At 39.8% G+C, this 24,672-nt stretch overlaps 1 protein-coding gene across 3 annotated transcripts; it reads right to left on the reverse strand.

Annotated features, from left to right (window-relative positions):
• Positions 1-4,528: 4,528 nt before the first annotated feature.
• LOC148038414 (pentatricopeptide repeat-containing protein At1g06140, mitochondrial-like) lies at positions 4,529-23,921 on the reverse strand. Of its 3 annotated transcripts, XM_087671628.1 has the most exons (6): positions 21,091-23,921; positions 20,938-20,989; positions 20,335-20,559; positions 4,983-5,961; positions 4,785-4,886; positions 4,529-4,692 (listed from the first exon to the last, which is right to left on the reverse strand). In XM_087671628.1, exon 1 carries the CDS (start codon positions 23,732-23,734, stop codon positions 21,644-21,646), a length of 2,091 nt encoding a protein of 696 aa, XP_087527754.1. In that variant the 5' UTR covers positions 23,735-23,921; the 3' UTR covers positions 4,529-4,692; positions 4,785-4,886; positions 4,983-5,961; positions 20,335-20,559; positions 20,938-20,989; positions 21,091-21,643. The 3 variants fall into 3 exon arrangements, with proteins under 3 accessions (XP_087527754.1, XP_087527769.1, XP_087527762.1); XM_087671643.1 differs by lacking the exons at positions 4,529-4,692; positions 4,785-4,886; positions 4,983-5,961 and adding an exon at positions 11,579-19,630; XM_087671636.1 differs by lacking the exons at positions 4,529-4,692; positions 4,785-4,886; positions 4,983-5,961 and adding an exon at positions 19,639-20,152.
• Between the last annotated feature and the right edge of the window lie 751 nt (positions 23,922-24,672).

The following is a 24,672-nucleotide window of genomic DNA, read 5'->3' on the forward strand; positions in this document are numbered from 1 at the left end:
AACAATGTTTGATTTTAACTATGTGTACGAGAAACATTTAAGTTAAATTGTGAAACTAAATTATGAACGACTTTAGCCCTACTTAAATCATTGCACAATTTTTCTTCAATTCATATTGATGTGTTCAACGAAAGTGGTTATTATAGCAAAGTTTCCCTTTAAACCAACAATAGAAAGATCAGATCCGAAACATTGGGCCTCTTAATTGTAAAGACAAAAAGGGGTTAATGGGTCTTATTGGATTTAAAACTAATTCATGGAGTTTTCTTGAAAATGTAACCCAAAAGATAACATGCATTCTAGATCAACTAAAACAAATAAATAAAATTTAGGATGAGTTTACTTCAATGGGAAAGGTTAGACAATTGAACAAACGTGTAAGAAAGGCCAAAAAGACAGAAATAATGTGAACAAGGAATCCTTTATCATGACTCTTGGATACATGAGCTATAAAACATATGAGAGAATCATTTAATATGTTCCATTGCCATTGATCATAAAGTGTAACCCTTTATTAATGAGGCTATCACTAGGGAGACCCTTTCAAAATCTTAAGTAAAAGTTTCTCTTCTTTATGTACTAGAATAATTTATTTGTTATATCTATTGGGAGACCCTTTTAAGTTGAAACCTTTCCATATTTTAAGTTATAGTTACTTTTCTCTATGTATTGGAATTACTTCTTTGCTAAGTTGTTAAATTACTTCTAAATCATAACTTGTAGCTTTTCTACCCTATCTTATCATATGAATACTTAAAACTTGAAGTGTTTTATATATTCTTCTTTACTATCTTCCAAAATCTCGTATGCCACCACCAACACAGTTACATAGTATGGGGTATTGAAAAAGTCATCGTTCATTATTTCTACTTCATGGGCTAGCTCATGCAATTTCAACATATTATTGTAGTATTTAACTTTAGAATATATTTGTTTGATTACTCGAATGATTAATATATTTCACAATTCCCTCAAGCTACAATGGGGTATTGAAAAAGTTATTGTTCATTATTTCTACTTCATGGGCTAGCCCATGCAATTTCAACATCTTATTGTAGTATTTAACTTTAGAATATATTTGTTTAATTACTCGGATGATTGGTATCTTTCACAATTCCCTCAAGCTACAAGACACCCTTCATTTAAATACTCAATTTTCAAAATTGCATTGATAGATATTAGCATCAATTTGGGAGCTTAGGTTCCCACTTAGTTGCCCTAATGAAGTGGAAACTCTTAGGGTTGTCAAATATTTTTGACTTACAAACATATGCAAGATACATTTATATGAAATTTTCCATGTGGCAAGGATTACATTAAAAAAGGAAAAAATGTGCACATAAAGAGTGTCCATTTAGTTATGAAGGCTACCAAAATTTTAACTTTTAAAAGTGGCCTCCTTGGGGAAAAGCCACATGGTAAAATGGTAATCCACATTTGTGGTTTAGAGATTATACGCCTTCAAAAAAACTTTCCAATAAAGAGGAGTCAAAGACAAGCATCATAATAAGGATCAAGGGATAAGTACATAAGGTGAACATAGACGATGAACAATTGATAAACCTAGATGCTAGAGGTTGACTAAGTGCAATTGCCATCACGAGGTTAATAGGTTAAATCACTAGTTATGAGCTATAGTAAGACATGGAGTCAAGGGCCTTATGAGCCTTTGAGCATGATGGCCACATGCGAGGCCAATAGCTCAAGGGATGTGTAAGGACCATTGTGGCACACCAAGTCAAACTCCTCATCTTAGTGATAGCATAGAAGGTCAACTACAGCTCCAGGGATCTAAGGACCATTGTGGCACACCAAGTCAAACTCCTCATCTTAGTGATAGCATAGAAGGTCAACTAATGGGTTTATGATGAATGGGATCTAACACAATGAATAGGTGTTGCACATGTGAATTAAGTGCTAGAAGCACATAGACTTCTTAGGAGTTTTAAGTACATAAATGATAAGCTATAGTATCTTTATTCTAAACAAAAATCTCTCTTATTAATCCATCCATCCATCTATGTACGTAACACACTTCTATATATGCAATCCATAACAGCCATTTTTTCAATCACTTATGTAATGGAAATTGCATAGCTACAAGCATCACCATGGTATGTATCAATTATAAAATAACAAAATCATCACATATATGATGTTATGGCTTATGCAACAACTTGAGCGATACTAATTCATTGCACAACCTAATACCCCTATAGTTTGTGTGTGGTTTTTATCCTCACCTCTCTCTCTCTCTCTCTCTCTCTCTCTCTCTCTCTCTCTCTCTCTCCACATTACTTAAATGTGTTTGAGACAAAAATACCCTAAATAAGCTCACATATACAAAAAAAATAAAAAATTGATATAACACATTGTATCCAATGATAAATATATACAATGTGTGTGATACAATGTGACCGTGTTGTACAAAAACATAGCTATGTGAGACCGTCATGCTTGCTATCAAAGCTATTGCTACTGTAATTGCCACCACCTTATAAACTTGTTTCCATCTCCAGTGCATCCTCTATAGACATATATAGCCTCCATGAGCTAGTCTATCCCTCATGATGGTGCTCCACTATCCTCGTGTTTCACCTCTTGACAAGCCACCTTCTCACTCTTGGTCTCTCCATGTTCCACTTGTGTTGAGTAGATTTTGAAGATGATCATACATGTAATTGTGAGTGTGTGTGTGCATACTCCTAGATACACACATCCCCTATATTGTGTATGTGTATGTGTTGTATATATGTGTAGCATTTTCTCACTCTTGGTCTCTCCATGTTCCACTTGTGTTGAGTAGATTTTGAAGATGATCACACATGTAATAGTGTTGTGTGTGTGTGTGTACATACTCTTGGATACACACATCCCCTATATTGTGTACATGTATGTGTTGTATATATATGTAGCATTTTCCTTCAACAAAACTTGAATTATATAAATTATTTAAAAAGTAAAAAATTATCAATTCAATAATGTTAAATTCAAAAACTAATTCAAAATATAAATTAAACTAACTAATGCACCTAAAATGCTATAAAAAGTAAAACAATTCGACTATAATACAATAAATAATTTAGAATTTGAAAATAAGAACAAAATTTCTTTAAAATAAAATTAAGTAACTACATCAAACACATCAAGTGCTATATCAACTACTAATATTAAAAAATTAAAAATAATTTTAAAAATTCAAAATTACAATCTCACATATTTAGATACAATTGAGATAAATAATAATTTTTCATATAAATATACAAAATTATTATCTTTTGTCAATAATAGTTCTTGGGAGTAGTCTTTCTAAGCCTAGATAAGCAAGGGGTCTAGCCATTTTCTACATCCATATAAAAGAAAAATGTGAGAACCTCGTCTTTAAATGCATAGTGCAAGTGTTGCCACGGGACTTAGTTGTTATTTCGATTGCACCTACAATGACATTGGAAAAAAAACAAAACCCTAAAAACTTATAATTGTCTCATGACATGAAAAAACAATACAACAAAACCAAAACTAAAAATTTGTTAAATGCAAATAATGAATCATAACAAATGCAAATGTAAGTTACCACCACTAAAGTAAACAAGTATGGTTTAAGAATGTATATCTAAAATGATTTTTTTTTCAAATTGTAGCAATACCCAATTGCTAAAATGTTTATCACTTTACCATGATTAAATAGGTATTTTTTTCTTTATCACTATATTCCAAACAAGCTCAAAAGACTCAAAATATACAATTGATTGATTATTTAAATAATAAAATATACTCAAAGGAAAATTAGTGTACCAAACTTACCTCTCTACTAACTAATTATCAAATTAACTTCTAGTGACCAATAATAAATAAAACCCTTGATACAAAGCGTACTCCTAAAAATTGATTCATAGTCAATGTAAAGTAGCATGGAGTGATTAATTTTTTAAGACCACATAACAAGGTAATATTACATTTATCTAAATTGATTTAAGAGCTATACTCATGTATAGATTTCAAGTGAGCTTCATAAGCAATTAGAGGTCAATTTAAGAACCAAAGCTAATAATTAATGCATATAATATAAGGATTGACCTATACTAGCATGGAGAGACATAGACCATAATTTTATATGACACTCACTACAAGATATAGACCTTATAGCGACGTTTAAAGCGACGAAAATACAAACAAAATTTGCCTCCGTCGTCGCAAAAAGCGTCGTTATTGACGACGCCATAGAATCGTCGCTATATGCGTCGCTATATACGTCGCATATGCGACGCATATAGCGACGGTTTCCTAATTTGCGACGCTGATAACAACGACAATAGCGACGCGTGCAGTAAATTTACGACGCAAATAGCGACAGTAACAGAGAAAAAAAAATTTGTGGCAGGGCAGCCACATATAGCACTGTGTGCTGTATGAGAGCCATACAAAATAGTTTCTGCACTGCTGCATACAAAGCGTTTGCAAACAAAAAGAATGTATACTGAAATCATAAAACTGATAGATGAAATAAATACATGATATCGCATAAAATGCGATTGGTACAATCATAAAACAATATCACTAATACATAGAAAATGTCTACATAGATCGGGCGACTAAAAACTAAAGGTATGTGAGCTCTAAGGATCCAAGGGTGAGCTACAAATCGTCGTCCCCCGAAAGCTCTTTCCGCTGTAAAGGAGCATCAAACGGATTCTGCAGAAAAAGAAACAACATATCAATCCACCATACAATAATGCATTTAAATATCTCATGGTAACTACGGACAAGAAAGATGAGTGACTTACTGGGCCGCCGCGTCTATACAATCGGTCGATCAATTATCTGAGACCGTGCCTCTCTGCATATCGAGTCTCAAGGCCTTACGGATTGCGATTTGTAATGGAGTGCTGCAAAGAAAACAAAATGCTAACTGTTAGAAACATGATTGTCAGTACAAAGAATATCTCAAAAAAACAAATAAGCAAAACAAAAGAGAAACTTACAAAGTCCTCCAAATATGTCCTGTGACCGTCACTCCCAAGATGATGTACCGATCCGGCCTCGATTCGTACCCTCGTCGCCTCCCGCTGCTGACTCCAACGTCCTGGTGAATTTGTAGCCTCCTCCCTCAGTCGGCGCCAGTCGTCTGCATCTAACCACTCGGGCTTTGGAGCCCCACTCTTGATTGCCTTGCGTGCGTCGGATCGTCTGTGACATGTATGCACGCATGCAATCCATCATCCAGCCCGTAGAGAATCTATCCACTGCGGCTGACACCGAAAACTCCTCGTGCAAGGATACTACTATGTACTCCTTGCTCCCCTCCGGTATGTTCCTTCAATGATCCAGGACGTTGTACCGAAAAACTTGGCACAACTCTCTCATGCGAGCCATCACCCTCCTCCCCTCATCATTCATGATGATGGCTCCTGACCTGCCATCCACTAGGTATCCATAATCCCTAGGAGTGTGCCTTGTATGGGCCCTCTCCCATCTCCGTCCACGCTCCTGGGCATATCCAGGAGACCCCTGAACATCCGGTGTACCGACGGGGGTACCCTCTCCCGGAGTGCCACTCAAAGGGGTGCCACCAAAAGGCGTGACATCTACCGACGACTGCGCAAAAGCCGGAGTAACTGGAGTGGACGTCCCCACAGGTGTGACAAATCCTGGAGGTGATCGAGCTCCAGCTGAACGACGAGACGGAGACACCGCGTCCGTGTCTCCACAGCAGCACCCCCCTGATCCTCATGCAGTCGCAGTCCCTCCCTCTGGCCCAAGTCGCGAGCGTCGAGATCGTCTGCTCGAAGCTGAAGCATCTGATCGCGCTGAAGCTGATCTAGCAGAGCGCCCTGACGAAGAACGAGATAGCTCCTGATCTGCAATCTCTGAATCTCGCGAGCTGATCTGGAGACATACGTGCCATCATCTCCTAAAACTCCTCATCGGTCATCCCTCGACTCATCCTGAAAATGTCGATACCTGCACAAATAAAAAATAATGTTAAAATAATCAATTTAAACTATACAAAGCACATTAATATAAATCATTTTTAAAAAATCCCTCTTAAAATGCATATCTTTTCTACCTTTATGGAAGATCTAAACAACGAATTGAGTAATACAATTCTCCAAGAATGAAGTATTCTATGGTCCCATGTTAATCTCCTAACACAACTCTGCATACACTGGAAGGTCGATAGACATGTCACCACAAAAGAACGAGTCTGCCTCGTTCTCAAAAAATTCTATGACTTCTGTATTTCCATCATTGTTAGCCGATGCGTGCTCCAAGCTTGCGGTGGCCTCCACCCCTTGTAATTTCGATCCCTCTATTTGCATATTTTTTTCATCTATACCTGGAACATTGCTTTGATCGTATACTCTCGCACCTCGAGGAGTTGAAGATATAACATACCACCATCGAGGTTGTCGGGGATTTGGATAGAAGATTACATGTTCACAAACACTTACAAAGCGTCTTCAAACCATTGTGACATAAACCATGTATTACAATAAGCAAGCAAATGACTAGTTGTACATGTTCACAATGGGTCGGCAACACAAAGGTGTCGCGCAAATCCATCCATTTTTTTTCAGAATCTATTTCGAGAAATCCAGATGGACCTCGTCGAACTGTTGCACCAGCTCCTCCAAGTACCACTTTGAACCACTGCACATCGAATATTATCATGGAGAAGCTACGGTAATCCACCGTAATAATACTTTGCAAATTCCCAAAATACTCCATCTCATCCACAACCGTGTTCGGATCCGTTGCTCGTCGCCGGCTCTCTTGCTTAAACCTTACTATGACACCACAGTCCATTGTGGAGCGCATTTTGTCAATACGCTCCACCCGAAAATGCCGTCTGCGCGACCACGCTGCACTATATATTTTGTACTGCACCATCGCGCCTGCTCATATCTTGCACCGTGACCCCCTCCTCCCACAAAATCTTAAGCTCATCGACTAATGGACGAAGATACACGTCCATATTTTTTACTTTGTAGCGGCCCGGGACGAGCAAGCTAAGGATGAGATGTCCTTTCTTCGTAGAAAGCCATGGAGGAATGTTGTAGTTGACAAGCACTATAGGCCACACACTGTAAGAAGTCGAGCGCAGACCGAATGGGTTCACACCATCCATGGCGAGACCGAGCCGAAGATTCCTTGGCTCTCGCGCAAAGCCTGGGAAGGTAGAGTCAATGTGGCTCCATGCGCGCGAATCTGCTGATATTCGTTGCACTCCATCCGTGGACCTATTTTGCACATGCCACGTTGTCAAGCTTGCCATAGCAGACGTGCGAAACATGTGATTTATGCGAGAGATGAGCGGAAAGTGTCTGAGGACTTTTTGAGGGATGGTCTGCCCTTGCAAGTCCTGTCGATACCTGTGAGCACCACACTTTGGACATGTCTCCATAGTCTCGTATTCATCTCAAAACAATATGCAGTCGTTGATACATGCATGGATGTTATTGTAGTCCATGCTAAGCTTCCGTAAAACATGTCGCGCATCATCACGAGACTTAGGTATGGTGTTTGCAAGTGGCAATATATGATATTTCAATAACCTGAAAAAATCATAAAACACCTTGAAAAATCCATCCATGTTTGCAATAATACTATTTTTAAAAAAAACAATGAAGTCTGTGTGCAAGGTACCTGAATAACTCAGTCACACTCGTATCGCTCCAACCGTATTTTGCTTGCACACTTAAGAGTGCAAGCAATGTCTTCAACCGAGATACTCGGCACCCATCATATAATGGTATGGATGCTTCCTCTCTAAGCGGGTCAGATGTCTCAACATCCATGGGAATCAATGCATCGATCATTGCCCCCATCTCAGGCTCCAAGATTGTAGGCAAGTCGGGAAGGTTGTCTGTCTCCTCTGGCATTGACGGTATAGATGGGCCTTGCGAGTGGTCGATTGGCTCTTGCAATCCATCCATCGCACGTCCACGAACTCTTCTAATTGGCCGCAAAGGGTGCACTCCCCCTTGGGTCGAGACATCACCCCCCTGGATACAAAATTTGCCAACAAGACCCAATCTTATTGTGTATGGTTTTTAATTAGCTTGAGAGTACAATGCATGAAAAATGCTAACTTCAAATTACCGTTTGCTGAAAATCTGCAATCGCCTGATCAATGATCTCAGATTGAAACTCACCAAATCGTCGTACGTGTTCTATAGACAATCGGCGTTTTCGTCTAATTGCCAACTTGCATTGAGAGCAAGGACATGGGACACGCTGATTAAGATACGACTCGCGGTCTTGAACAATAGGACCTTCTTCGTTTGCCATCTTATCTACATTACAGCAAACGAGGCTTAAATGGATAGCTTTATGGATATGTACGTCAAGTTGCAAGTTGACCATAAACCTTGCATTGTATATAGTAGTCGAGAGATTTTCCGATGTTATATCTCGGCCTTGTATCATGCTCAACGATTTGTTTGTCCCGGTAGATAATTTTTTGTTATATCTCGGCTTTGAGTATAAGTAATCCATTTTAAAATTAATGCGCGCCATCTATGAAATTTTATAACTATAGTAATAAAATTTATTTCAATCAATTCTACTCATAGTCATAAGACCTGAGAGAAATTATCATATACTCAATTTAAGGGTTTCTTCTTCTATAACAATAATTTTGGGTTCATTTTGATGAAGTACGTGGCCGTATGCAAAGCACATTGTATACCATTATCAATACGTATATTATCTTAAAATTCCTTCCCTTCCCTCTCCCTCTCTTTCTCTCCCTCTCCCTCTCTTCCTCTCTTTCTCTCACCCTCTCCCTCTCCCTCTCATTCTCTTTCTCTCCCTCTCTCATTTCCTCCCTCCCCCTCCCTCTCCCTCCCTCTCTCTCTTTCTCCCTCTCCCTCTCCCTCTCCCTCCCCCTCCCTCTTTCTCTCCCTCTCTCATTTCCTTCCCCTCCCCCTCCCTCTCCCTCTCCCTCTCTTTCTCTTTTTCTCCCTCTCCCTCTCTATATCTCTTTCTCTCTCATTTCCTAAACAAGCAAAAAATAAAGTGATTTAAACATCCTCAAAGCAAAAGGGAGAGGGAGAGATACAATGCACTCTCCCTCTCTTTCTCTTTCTATCCCTCTCTCATTTCCTTCCCCTTCCTCTCCCTCTCACTCTCTTTCTCTCTCATTTCCTCTCCTAAACAAGCAAAAAATAAAGTGATTCAAACATTAAACAAGCAAAAGGGAGAGGAAGGGAGAGATAGAATGCACTCTCCCTCCTTCTCCCTCTCTTTCTCTTTCTCTCCCTCTCCTATTTCCTCCCCCTCCCTCTCCCTCTCCCTCTATTTCTCTTTCTCTTTCTTTCTCTTTCTCTTTCTTTCCCTCTCCCTCTCCCTCTCCCTCTCTTTCTCTCTTACTCTCTCGTTTCCTCTCCTAAACAAGCAAAAAAGAAAGTAATTTAAACATTAAACAAGCAAAAGGGAGAGAGAGAGAGAGAATGCACTCTCCCTCTCTTTCTCTCCCTCTCCCTCTCCCTCTCTCTCTCTTTCTCTCCCTCTCCCTCTCCTCTTTCATTTCCTCTCCTAAACAAACAAAAGAGAACGATTTAAACCTTCAACAAGTAAAAGAAAGAGAGAGGGAGACTCACCAATGAGATATGGCGAGCGTGGGCGGCTTCTCTTTGCAACAAGGGCTCCTCCTCTCCTTCGCGAACGACGGTGGTGGTGGCGGCGGCGGCGGCAGCAAGTCTCTTCCTCCTCTTCTCTCACAAAGGCTTGGCTCTCTCCCTCGCTCTCGCTCTCAAAAGGCGAAGAAAAGAAAATGAAAACGATGCTCTGGTTTCGGCCGCGCTTTTTTTCCCTGCGGCGTCGCAATTGGCATCGCTATATGCGTCGACAAATATAGCGACGCCAATTGCGATGCCAATAGCGACGCCGATATCCGCTGTCGCTAATCGGCGTCGCTATTGCCCCATTCCCTTGTAGTGACTAAAATATAAGGCACAATGGTCACCAATGTTTGCAATGTAGATGTATGAATTATTAAAGGGAGGGAAGATTCATCACAACTAATTCTAAGGGTCCCACTTAGCATATGATGTATCTCAATGTATAACAGCCATAGGCAAGCTAACAAACTTTTAACAAGTCATGTCATACTAACTAGATAACAATCCTAATAGGCACACACTTAGGTTACGATATCATATATTTTCTTAAAAATCCATAGAAGAGGGGTGTGTGTGTGTGTGATTGGTGTAAGTACTATCAACTTCGATCCATCGACTATGTATCATCAATGCTATGGATTGAAGTAAAGTTGCACAAGTCCAACGGTTTGGACGAAAACAACTTGTCATGTGTGGGGGGTATCAGCATTGAGCTTATCAAAGTATTAAGAGCCCTCCTACTAAGTAATATACTAGAGTTAGTGCAAAGGTATGTGAGGACACTTATTATACCCAAATTCACTTCAAACTTTCAATGCATGCAACACAATTAACCATGACTATTCAAAAAAATCACTCAAAAGCTAATAAACTAATCTATGAAAAAGTCTTAGAAGCAACGTGTGTTTTTGTATGTGTGTGTCAATTCTTATGAAATATGAGGACGAGTAATGTGGGTATTATGTGTGTGTATGCACATGTGCATGCATGTATATTGAAATAAGAGGTCAAGTATAAATGTAAAGAAAATGCCCCTAGTTAGAATATCCTATACATATGGTAATGCCATTTCATTTGTGATACAAGGCTAACTCAATTGTGCCTAGTAATATTTACTATGATAAGAAGGGAATACACCTACTATTGGAAAATGCCTACGAGCTATGGAGGAGAGAAAAGAGAGATAATGAGTGTGTTGAAGTAAAAGAGTAGAGTGCACTTGCTGAATTGAAAGAATGAGAATGAAAGGTACAAGATAGGTCTAAGATAGACTTGGCTCTAACTCAACTAGAGTTAATTGACTCTCTTAACTCAGAGTGGTGACACAACTTATAACTTTAGTTGTGTTCACACTAAGAACTAAAAAGAACTAAAGACTAAGACATTGGGCACTGCCCATAGAACTTGCAAATTCTAACACCCCCTACAATGCCAATGTGGTAAAGTATGGGAATGATCAGTCTCACCAAAGGGTAGCAAGTTTAAGGACTTGTGAAAAGCCTCAAACTTCTCACGATGTAGTGCCTTGGTTGTAAGGTCTGCAACATCTTCTCATGTAGGAACATACATCAAGCTGATCTCTCTTGCATAGCATCTCTCTCTAACATAATGGTAACGCATTTCAATATGCTTCATGCGAGTATGAAATATAGGATTTTATGTCACTGCAATAGCACTCTTACCTATCACAAAAAATGGGTGTAGGACCCACCAATGGTAAATGTAGAATAGCCAACAATCTATGCAACCATACACATTCCATTGTTGCCGTGAAGGCTACCCTATGGTAGTCACTATAGACTGTTTTTTGCTTAGCGATGAAATGCATGAATGGCTCAGAAAGAAACAATGTCCACTAGTGGACCGCTTAGTGTCTGTATCACTAGCCCAATTTGAATCACTGTAAGCATGTAATTGCAAGTCTCTTCCCCCCCCCCCCCCCCCCAGGAAATTATAATGCATATGACTCAGTACCTTACAAGTATCTAAAGATCCACTTAATAGCTTGCCAATGTATAGTCCATGGGCTATGCATATACCTGCTCACCTAAGTTACTATATATTGAATGTCAAGGCATGTGTTGCAAAGATAAATATGACAGCCAACATCCTAGCTGTAAATTGCAACATCAGACATCTCTTCACCATCATGCATAGACAACTTTAGAGGTTAATTTAAATGAATCTTCCGTGTTGCAACGCTTTCTCCTTTCACAACATTAGCAAGTAGAACCATAAAAGAAAATTGCCGTCATACGGCTTGCCCCTCACCAATTTGGTCATTGGAAATCGGGTCCGTTCCTTGCTTTTCTTTCCTACGCGCATAATTGTCAAAAAAACCCTTTCCTCGGCTTCGTTTCATGGGCAAATCATTTGAATTGACATAGCCATACAATAGATCATTGGACCTTCAAAAGCAATAATTGCATATTTCAAGGCTAAATTAAAATATGCATATGCTATGTCAGATATGGGTTGTCTATATTATTATTTGGGGATTTAGTTCACCCAAAATGAGTATGGTATCATCATATCACAATCACAATATATGGATTAGCTATTACATAGATATAATATGCAAGATTACAAACATAATGTCATCTACATAAAAAATGATAATGAACAGGTCTCCCCCTTCATTCTTAATGTATAGAGTGGAAGCAACTGGATTGCTTTTGAACCCTTTGTTGGCCAAATATGCATCAATTTTAGAGTACCATACATGAGGAGCCTGTTTGAGACCATAAAGAGCTTTGTTTAGCTTGCATACCATGTGCTTTTTTCCCTTAACCACAAGCCCTCGAGGTTGTGACACATAAACATCCTCATGCACATCCCCTTCAAGAATGTTGTCTTAATGTCCAACTAATGTACCTTCCAACCATAGTTTGCAGCCATGGCAATTACACATCTCACCGTACTCATACGAGATGTAAAAGCAAAAATCTCTTCATACTCTATGCCATTCTTCTATACATAGCCTTTTGCTACCAACTGTGCTTTGCACCTATCAATATTACCATCAACCTTGCGTTTGAGTTTAAAAACCCATTCTGCCAATGGCCTTCTTGCTAGGTGGTAAATCCACAAGATCCCATGTAGAGTTAATGGCAATAGAGTCTATGTCATTCTACATGGCATGCATCCAATGTACATCCTACTGAGCTTCATCCAAGGAAGTAGGCTCATCATCATCCCCAACAGTGAGCTCATAAATACATGCTCATCACAATCATCTACTTCCATAGAATCAGCCAAATGGGCTCCCCTTGCATCATGTGCTACATGTCTAGTAGCCCTTGAGTATCCATTTTACTCTCCTCAAGAATTTGTAACAACCATCTCGGGATTGTTTTTGCTACATTTACAACAGCCCTTTCATGGTATACTGCATCTTCCACTGCACGTGGCAAACCATCATCAATACCCTACTGTTCAAGCGCATACGGTGCAACAATAGCTTGTTGTATTATGTCTCTCTGACCATTTACAATAGACACGAACTCCAAAGAAAGTAGCAAGAGACCCTCAAAGACATCACCAATGTCATGGGTGGTTGGCATTTGAAACTAATCGTGTGAAAATGCAACATTTTCAGTAAACATGACATCCCTATGACAAAAACTTTCTTTGTGCGTGGGTCATACAAGCAATAGTCCTTGCTTTCCGAATTGCAGCTAGTAAATATGCATTTTATAGCCTTGCCATCAAGATTCCCACAAAGCTCTTTTGAAACATGCTTGGGTTTCTTGCCATGCCAAGCTTCAAACGGGGCGATCGTCTTTGGTGCCTTAGTGGGTGCACAATTCAACACATGATTTGCACACTAAATGTCTTCTAATCAAAATTTATGAAGTAGCCCCTTGCTTTTGAGCATACAACGAGTCATCTCCATAAGAGTGTGATTCTTCTTTTCAGCAACACCATTCTGTTGAGGAGTCATTCTAACAGTGGCTTGATGTGTAATGCCATGATCAAGCAAATATGTCTCAAAAGCACAAGACATGTACTCCCTCTCTCTATCCTTGTGAAGTGTCTGCACTTTCAAGCCAATCTTAGCCTTAAGTTTTGCAACAAGATGTTTAAAATGCATAAACACATCATATTTTGCTTTCAATCCATACACCCATGTATACCGAGAGTAGTCATCAATAAATGTAACAAAGTAAAGATGACCTCAAAGTGCACGTATCCTCATGGGACTACAAACATCAAAGTGAATAAGTTGCAATTGTTGGACAACGAGCACACCATAGCTCTACATTCTGCATAGCAGGCGATAGAGTACTGGCCGGCAAAGTATCATGAGACTATGCATCATAGGTATCCAACAAAAGCAAACCCTTATACAAGGTCCTAGACAACCTAAGTGTTTAATCCATCTCCCTGTCTTGGAGAATGCATTTGTCATCCTCAAAGATGACGTGAAAGCCATGCTTGTTAAAAGCAAAGATAGACAACAAGTTCTTTGTAATGCCAGGCACAAATAAGACATCTAGAAGCATAAAGTCAAAGCCATTTGTAGCATTTTCAACAAATATAACGTCTCTACTAACAAAAACTTTCTGTGTGTGGGTCATACAAGTGATGGCCTTACTTTTCCAACTATAGCCAATAAATATGTATTTTACAACCTTCACCCAAAAGTAGTCAACCTTGGGTTTCTTGCCATGCCAAGCTTCAAACGAGGTGATCATCTTTAGTGTCTTAGTGGGTGCATGATTCAACACATGATTTGCACACTGAAGGCCTTCTAACCAAAATTTATGAGGTAGTTCTTTGCTTTTGAGCATACAACAATTCATCTCCACCATAAGAGTGGGATTCTTCTTTTCAACAACACCATTCTACTGAGGAGTCATTATAACAGTTCCTTGATGCGCAACACCATGATGAAGCAAATGTCTCAAAAGCATGAGACATGTACTCCCCCCCTCTATCCTTCCGAAGTATTTGCACTTTCAAGCTAGTTTCAACCTCAAGCTTTGTTGCAAGATATTTAAAATGCATAAATACATCAGATTTTGCTTTCAGCCCATATACCCATGTATACAGAGAGTAGTCATCAATAAATATAACAAAGTAAAGATAACTTCCGAGTGCATGTATCCTCATGGGACCACAAACATCAAAGTAAATAAGCTACCATTTCTAGACAGCATGCACTAGCGAGCATGCCATAGCTCTGCATTCTACATACCAAGTGATAGAGTAGTGACTGCCAAAGCATCATGAGACTATGTATCATAGATATTCAACAAAAGCAAACCCTTATACAAGGTTGAAGACAACCTAAGTGCAAGTTCTTTGTAATGCCAGGCACAAATAAGACATCTAGAAGCATAAAGTCAGAACCATCTACAACAATAATAGTGACTATTTCAATGCCACAAACATCATAATTGCTATTGCGCACATGTAACACGCTTCCTAGCAGGGGCTAAATGCAAAGAGAAAAACAAACACTTCCTAGAATTGATATACTTTGGAGCTAAATGTCTCTTGGACAACCAAACTGGAGTTCTTTTTCTTCTCTTTGGCTAATCCCTTACGGCAATCATCAATATAGTGACCTTGCTTCTTACAATAATGACATTTCCCCTTCTGTTTAGACTTTTCTATATCTTGAACAATCTTAATTGATGGCTATCCAACATCACCCTTTTGCTGATTTTTTGCATTCTGCTAAACTCTTTGCCTTTGAACTTGGAAAACATAGCCATATCTCCTGAACGCAATGCAACATTCTTTCAAGTCTCTTCCTTTGGCAACAAGAGGTCTTTTAACTCCACAAATATAAGGGGCTGCTACTACTCCACCTCTCCCAAAGACAACATCAAAGAGTTATGGAAACCAATATACGACTTTGGAAGAGAGTTCAGTGTGATATTTACCAATTTAGCATCCTGAATGATTTCATCCACATTGAGTGGCTGCTCATGCAAATCATGTATGTGAGTAAGGTGATCTAACATGTTATCAACCTCATCCCTCTTCACAATGGCCAACTCTCTACGAATATAATATATTTTGCCCTCATTACATGTTGCAAACATATGCTCAAGTACATCCCATGCTGATTTTGAGGTCTTACAAGACTAGATGTGTGGAATGATCAATCTTTTCACTAACAAGGCAATCAAAGAAAGTGCATGTGTATCTTTAGAGTCCCATCTCCTCTGATCATCGGTAGAAGGGAGACGAGGGACAATTGTACCATCAACCTGTCCTCTTCAGGTATTTGAGATGCAAGATCTCCTAGTCGCTGCAAATCACCTGTAACGTAATCTCACAAGTCCTTCACTACAAGAAAGTTGCGGACCCATAAAACTCCACAATGGGTAGTTTGATCCATCAAGTTTGTCCTCCTAAGTGAGAACACTAAGGATGCTGTTATGATCATTAGTCCCCTAACATGCCATGCTACCAGTAATGGACAAAAATCTGTAGTCAAATACTTCTCTGCTGAAGTATAGATTGTGCTCCTAAGAGTACCAAAAAATCCCCCCAAGATTATGCAACAAGTACCAAACGGTCACACAAATAACAAAGTGTGTCTAATTGGATCCAAATCAGCACTCAACCAAGAAATAACAATGTACCGATGTATCATCCGCCTCGTAATGCGTGCCCTCAAAAGTGCAAATTACAATAACTTAATATCAATTCTTGTTTGTTGCCTTGGAATGCGTGTCAAGCAAAAGCCCCAAATTTCTTTCAAAATTTCAAAGAAATAAAAAAAAATTGTGACTTACAACTTGAATTTTTGCAATAATGTCACCTCGGGGTGCACGCCAACAACAAATAGTAGTTGAAATCTCCCTCTAGATGTGCAACAAAGCCTCTAGGATATAAAGTTTCAAATTTCTTGCGCAAATGTCAATGAACTTGTGCAATGTTAACCTTTCCAATGAAGATTCACACGTGGGACTGCAAATCGAGCAAAAGCCCCAAATTTTTTTATGAGAACATTAAAGAAATTATGAAATTTCTTGGAATTGGTTGTCAATTTGAACTCCAGGAGTGAAAATTAACAAAAGCCCTAAATATTGGGCAAAGCAATATTTGAGATTTGAAAAGAGATGGCCAAAATGGATGGGAAATTACAAAAATTAAAAAAAACTCCAAATCTGAAAATTAGGGTTTTTGCACTCTTTAGCGTTTGCAAAAAGTTGCAAACAGGGTTGAGAATATGGCGGATAGAGCTGAAAACAACACTAGCTCCTCCAAAACAGTAGCTCCTCAAGCTACATACGGGGTGCATATACAGGACTGTGTGTAGGATTGTGTGCAAGCTGAAAACAACAACTCATCCTTCTCTTCCTCGAGCAGAGAGTAAGTTGACAGCCAACTATGGAGGAGAGAAGAGAGAGACAATGAGAGTGTGTTGAAGCAAAAAGGTAGAGTGTACTTGCTGAATTGAAAGAATGAGAATGAAAGATACAATATAGGTCTAAGATAGACCTAGCTCTAACTTAATTACAGTTAACTTACTCTAACTCGAAGAGTGGTGACTTTTAGTTGTGTTCACACTAAAAACTAAAAAAGAACTAAAGACAAACATTGGGCACTGCCCATAGAATTGGCAAATTCTAACACCTACATCAAAAATATCTAGTGATTTATGAAGCCTCGACATTAACACTTGTCTAAGGTAAGGACTTATCATTGTATATATCTTGACATAATGTCCACTTAATAAAAAGGAGGAATGTGCTAAGAGCATTTATAAGTATATATGTATCAATGTGTGTGTATGTGTGTCTCAATCATGTAGTGTCTAAGTGTGTATAGGAGAAACAAGTATAAGTAGAGACACTACAGTCATACATACATAGCTATATGCATTATTTTGTCTAAACATGAGCAAATGTCTAGATCTTATAAAGAAAAAGTTTTGAGACCTCAAGCTTTCAATGCATGCATAGCTATGTATATAAGTAGAATGTGTGTATGTGTGTACATGTGTGAACTACAATTTTGAAGGGATACAATCAGAGCAATCCAAAGTGCAAGTGTTGAAAAATCGTGAAGGATCTCTTAATTTTTGGGCTTCATCAAATTATTTTGGAAACTTGTCATTTTATTTAGAGATATCATATGTATATTTGTATAATATAATGAGAGCCAAAAGCATTCCCGTGCAAATTGTACTATTTTCCATGTAGGTACTTGTCAACACGCAAAGAATATTAGGGTTTCAACAATGCATTCTATTCACTTTCAACCTAGACTAGGTCCAATAACCTTATGAAGAACCATACATTAAGTGACAGACTAGTCATGAGCCCATACAAAGGGTAGAATGCCAAAAAATTGGTGGAAACCATAACCCTAACTTTTATATATTAAGTGACAAACTAGTCATGAGCCCATACAAAGGGTAGGATGCCAAAAAACTGGTGGAAACCATAACCCTAACTTTATATATGAAAGGCTTGAAAATGAGTGGAATAAGCTATTCATGTGTGTGGAAACTTGAGCTTCCATTCTTTCTATGCAACCGAGTGCAAGAGTGAGGGACTTGAAATCACGAAGCTCTTCTCCATTTCTTGCTTTCTTTCTCCTTATCCCATCTTGTTGAGAGGTAGAATTGAGGTAGTGTGCGAGGATTAATTTGAGAGAGAGAGAGACCTGGTGCAATGAAGCTTTCTCTTTCTTTGTTTTTCTCCTTATTCTCCTCTACCCACTACTCTCAACATTGGCTTGCATGAGGTGTATGCAAAGAAGTTGAGCAGCAACAGGGCCAACTGGTGGCCTATAAGAGTAAAAACTCAAGGCAACTAGGTTGAATCAGTCCACCTATGACAAAGAGCTATTGGGCATTGTTCATGCCTTAAAGAAATGGAGACACTATTTGATTTGTCAAGATTATTGTCTGGAGTCTGATCAGCATGCTTTATGCTATCTTCTAACTCGATCACAGCAAGATATGACTCCTCAACAATTGCAGTGGTGGTAGTTTCTATCTTAATTCAGTTTCAAGATTGAGTATGTGTTGAGAAAGGAGAATGGAGTAGCAGATGCAGTTCAATTTGAGCTAGCAACATATGTGGTGACAATGGTTACTTCCCATGATTTTTTAACCCTTATGAAAGAGCTCTATGAGGTAATCCGTCCCGAGATACAGCAGTGTCAGCAAAGTTTTCATTTAGATTATGTTCTAAAGAATGAGTCAATGCATTTTCATGACAAACTTTGTCTTGTTGCTGTAGGACAATATGGGGCTACTATTCTACAAGAGGCGAATGATCCACCTACTGCAAGATATCACCATGAAGGTCCCACTCTTGAGAAGCTTTGGTGACATTTCTATTGTCCACGTGGAGCATGAAGGTGACCCAAGCAACCTCAACAAGGTGCTGGATTGAGCAAAATGAGAGGAATGGAAAAGGGTAATGATCAATTAGGGATGAAATGGAGCTCACATCAGAAAGTTGGAATCTAGGAGCTTGCCAAATTTCCAAGGCATGCCATAGGCTGCAAATTGGTGTTTAAGAAGAAAAAGAAAATTGATGGGAGCATAACCAGGTACAAGGCTAAATTGGTAGCAAAGGGATTCACTTAGTGAGAAGGGATAGACTACACAAATATCTTTGCACCCACGGTGACAATCTTGAATCGGGAGCATTCATACACTGCTAATCTATGCGAATCACAATCAATGGCATGTCCATCAGATGAACATGAAGACAGCATTCTTACATGGTCTGGTAGAGAGAGAGATATACATGCAGCAACTAATAGGAGTGAGGAATACACCTGGAAATCTCTGCCAGCGAAAGAGGGCCATTCAGGCTCCACGACACCTTGAGAGAGGAAGGCTTCAGATGTGGGCAATCAGCCCAACCATTTACATGGGTCATCCTAGCAGTCTACATGGATGACATAGTGGTCATAGGATGCACTCTGGATGGGCTGAAGAGTGCAAAGGAGGCCCCTGCAGGGCTGGAAATCAAATACAACACAGAGATGGGGATCCTAAAAATTTCAAGAAGATAAACCTGCAGCAAGAAAATTTTCCCTATCAGCATCAAAACAGACAATTACGGAGCAATCAGCATGGCCAACAAGCAAGCAGTGGCAAGAGAACAGAGCACATAGGAGCTAGATTTCATTTTGCAAGGGAGAAAGTGGAAAAAGGAAATGGTAAAGTGAGATGGTTGCTGACGCCCTGAGAAAGCCCATAGGCTCTGAGAAGTTTGCACAGCTGTCGAAGGTCCACATGGATGCAGAAAAAAACAACCAATGGCACATTTGGTCTGCAGGAGGTGGATCCAGGATTTGATCTGCAGCAGAAGAGTGCTGATGTGACAGAGGCAGATAAGAATGGATATAGCCGCGCGCAGACACTGCAAAAAGGGACACCACTGGCTAATGAACAGAGATGCAGGAGGAATGCAAGAAAGAGAAGGGGTGCAATCAACTCACTAAGATACTGGAGTGACGAGGTGCTCAACCATCCCTCCTTTGACACATGGACAAATGACTATGATCGTGTGAAAGCTGTGCAGGTCATCTGCAGACTACAGCTTAAATGAAAGGGGGAACATTCATACTAGGACTTGAACTGCATTTGCACTAGAACCATACTAGGACTTAACTTGTATTCACACAAGATTGAAGGCATTAAAATAGACAAAAAAGGGAATTAATCAGTGTAATGGCCAGGCTAAAAACAGCCTGAAGTTCCTTGTAAATCACTTACATGCAGTGTATCTGTTGCTCATAGCACTCGGTAAGCTGTATGCCCAAGGCTCTAAGCACTAGCTTTCAATCCACATATATCATACAGTTTCTTTCTCAGTCTTTCACCTACTCTCTCTGATCAATCTCCACTCAGCCATGCACCCGCTGCAAACCATCTTCGCATTAGCACTTGACTGGAACACACAAGTAGCAACCTTGGTAGAATAGCAGCACTCAGCTGAGCCTGAAACATGATCATCTCCACCACTGAGCGTGACTCCATGTAACACATTTAAACTGACTGTGTGATTGCCATTTCACAGCATCGTAAAAGATTATTAAAAGAAAAAATTCCTAAATTATTCAAGCAATTTTTTCCTATTCATCATCAAAATCCTACAAATTCAAAGAAAGCAAGCTGAGGCAACATTAGTAGAGCCCATTGCATCCATACACCTACACAAGTTGCAGAGAGCATCCCTTCACCTTTTCAAAGAAATAGACAGCTGCAAACAATACTATCTCCAAATTGTTGATTTATGTAAAATTTGATTCCACTTAAAGAAGATGGGATGATATTTAGCAACTTTATTTCTCAAGGTAGGCCAAATGATTGACTTACTATGTTGATTCATGTAGCACCTTAATTATGGACAATTGATGCTGTGAAAATCCTGCAACAGGCAAGCCAACAATAATTGTCATCTTCTAGACATGCAAAACAGAATAGAAAATGCTTTAAGCATAAGAACCACGACTTGAGCAATTATCCTACCTGTCATAGCAATATTCTCATGCAAGCCCCAATGTTGAAAAATGGGAGAGGCTGCCTGAACTTTCAGAGAGATCTGTCATGCAATTCTACTTTCATCTGTCAACAAGCAGCCTGCCATCTGTCTAAAGTTGGCTTTTTTGCATCTACCTCCATGAATCTTCACTGTAACACCTTCAAGTTTCCATGGATGCCTCTGTAAAGCCGTGATTCAACAAGGTCAGCAGCTCATTTCAACATGGCTAACAGCTCATTTCAATATGGGCAGCACCTCATTTGCAGGCAGACTTCTTCATTTGCAGGACTATGCATCCTGTTGACAACAAGAATTGATACCCTCCAGATTGAAAGCATCCAGCTTTAAGATTTAATCAGTGGCATGGACACTTCATCCTCTAGGCCTCCCTAAACCAGCTCTTGACCTTGGTGAAAACCAGCCCATCGCTGTGTGCATTGAAACATGGATATTTGGATCAAGTACTGAATCAAAAAGCATTCATAATGCCATGTTTACAGTACAGCAAGTCAGCTTACACATCAAGCAGTTGGCAAGTCCTTAGCACTGCATAAATTTCATGTGCTCTGGCAGCCTTGTCAAATTAGTGTGTTCTCCTGAAAACCTGATCTCCAAGTCTTGAACTTGATGAAATTCTGCCCACATCTGCGCATCAGCATAGATGCTTGCCATCAGTGTGTATGCAGCTGCAACATTGGGATCGCGTAACATTATCTGATCAAAGCAATATCGAGCAATGTTGACATCGCCATGCACAGTACAGGAAGTCAACAAAGACGTCCAACCAATTAAATCATTGGGTAGAGAAAAACCTTCAAGCAGCCTTGCCGCCTCTCTTAATTGTCCAACACGTCCAAGGAGGCCAGTTATAGAATGGACATGCTCAACAGTAGGAAAAATACCATAATCTTCTCTCATGGATCTAAAGTACTTTTGACCCTCTTCCAACTTACCTGCATGGTTGCAGGCAGTAAGAATACTTGTGTATATATTCGCATTAGGTTTGATGCCTTGATTCGCCATGTCCTTCAAACAGTGGTCAGCCATCTTGACATTACCATGCTGTGCATAACCGTTAATTAGAGCACCCCAACAGACAGCATTTTGACTTGGTAAATTCTGAAAAACTTTGTAGGCTTCTTCCACATGACCACATTTTGCATACATGTCAACAAGGGTACTCCCAACTACCAAGTCCAGCTCAACTTTACTCCTCATCATCTCATGATGTACAAGTTTTCCCTGTTGTAAAGCTCCTATGTCAGCACATGCTTTGAAAATGCTTGAGAATATAACTTCCTCTGGCTTTGTGCCTTCTTGTTGCATCTCACTGAAGAGTTCAAGCGCATCATAAATAAACCCATTCTCAACATTTCTTGATATCATTATACTCCATGTTACAAGATTTCGATTTGACACCTTCATAAAGACATTGTGTGCCATATCAAGCTCCCCACAACAAGCATACAAACCTACTAATGTGTTACCTATAACTTCTTCTGAATCCACCCCCAATTTGATGACCTGATTGTGTATGAACTGGCCCTTTTTCAGATTTCCAACACGACCACAAGCATTCAATATACACGAGAAAACAAATTCATTTGGCTCAATGCCCTCTTGTTGCATTTTCTCAAAAAGCCTAAAAGCTAGAGGATTATTTCCTTGTTGTGTAAGACCCAGAATCAATGCACACCATGTTACCACACTTTTTGTTTGAAGGTTCTCAAATAGCTTATGTGCTTCCTCTAAACTCCCACACTTGATGTACATATCAATCAGGGCAGTATTGAGGTCTAGGTCGGACTCAAGCCCAGTCCATATAACCTTATCATGTATCAATTTGCCTTGATGTAAGGCTTCTCGACCTCCACAAGCTCCCAAGGAACCCAAAAGCACAACTTTGTTTGGTTGCATATCCTCAGAAAGCATTTTTCCATACAGATCAAGGGCCAAAGCTTCGTGCCCCTGTCGAGCACATCCGCCAATCATAGTACCCCATGACACTAAATCTCGGCCTGGCAGGTCATCAAATATATTGTATGCATCTTGGAGTCTCCCACAAGTAAGGTACATGTGCATGAGAGCATTGCCAACAACAATATCTTGGTTGGGATCGCCTCGAAGAATCTGATCGTGTATCAGTTTTCCACATTCCAAAGCTCTGATTTGGCTGCACGCTTTTAGTCCCAAGAGATGCATATGTGTATTGGGTTCCAAACCATTATGTTCTTGCATTACAGTATACAGTTTAAGGGCCTCTGTGCTCTTTCCGAGATGAACATATGCTGAAATGATTGCATGCCAAGTGCGTATGCTGGGTTCCGTGACTCTGCAGAAGGCTAGGTTTGCCTCCAGCAAGCTCTCTGGCACCGTTAAGACACGTATAAGATTCCCAGCAAGGGCTGCAACAGAGTCAAGACCACTGCTTATTGATAAAATGTGTGCATGCCTGACAGACCCCACATCCTGAATTTTACCACAGAAACTCAGAACAGGGAAAAACAAGGATTCACTTAGAAGCAGTCCTTGTCTATGGCCAATATCCAAGGATTGGAGAACATGGTTGAGCTGTTCAGTCGTGCATAAGCTCTGAATATGCGGGCTGAAGCCATTTCTTAATGCTGGCATGCCCACACAGGGGCATCGCCTTTCAAGAGGGCATCAGGAAGAAGACTGTACGTGTGCAGTGCATTTGAAGTTCGTAGGGTCTACAGACCGAGTAAAACCTGCTTAATCAGAGCTCAATTACTAGCTACTGGGAGCTTCTCAGAACGTCTCTCCACCAGGCCCGAGGTTCACAACCAGTTCGGGCACGCACTGCTCCACACATGCGAGCAAAATTTTTAGGAATATTTATATGATCTTGAGAACCTGAAATGTTGTGCTGGCCAATAGAAAGTCTTGTACTTGTGAAGCTAGGCACTAACATTTTTGAATAATGCTTTCCTTGATCTGGCTGGAAAGGGTTTGCAATTTGCAATCTTTGCCAAGCCTCAAAGCATACGAGTCCCCATATTCGATAGGGAGTTGTGAGCAGTAGTAGCAAATTTGAGCGAACTTGGTGGAGACATGGCCTCAACATTCCGATACTGATGTATGGACATCATTTATGAGCATATCTTTCTAGACAATTATACATGGACATACCTTTCTAGACCTCGAAGGATAGGCTTGGTAGACCAAGGGAAGGGATTGATGGGATGAACGGATCACTCCGAATCACACATCACACCATGGGCACATGAGCCACTTCTATTCAGACTTCTAATAGGATCAACCTACATGGTAGCAAGGCTCCCAACCTTTCCCTATTGAAAATGAAAATGGAACACATGTCTGGCATGATGGGACCAATCCACCTACACATGTAGGCAAGAATTAGGCAAGATCTGGTAGCAAATCAACAATCTCCACATCTTGTACATCCCCACCTTCTCCCCCCTCGATAGCTTGACGTAGAAGAATTTGAACATGTGCCAATAACCATGACATGTAGCAAAAAAGGTTCAACACATTTCAAGTGCACATATGCCCCTAATCTTGTCAGGCAAGATCTGGCAAGTTTT

The sequence above is a fragment of the Lygodium microphyllum genome, chromosome 3, assembly GCF_053477565.2.
Source record: "Lygodium microphyllum isolate KBCC chromosome 3, Lygodium_microphyllum_v1.1.10, whole genome shotgun sequence".
Lineage (NCBI taxonomy): Eukaryota > Viridiplantae > Streptophyta > Polypodiopsida > Schizaeales > Lygodiaceae > Lygodium > Lygodium microphyllum.

Coding starts and splice junctions, on each gene's coding strand:
- LOC148038414 (XM_087671628.1), bottom strand. CDS start 23,734: ATGCCAGCATTAAGAAATGGCTTCAGCCCGCATATTCAGAGCTTATGC.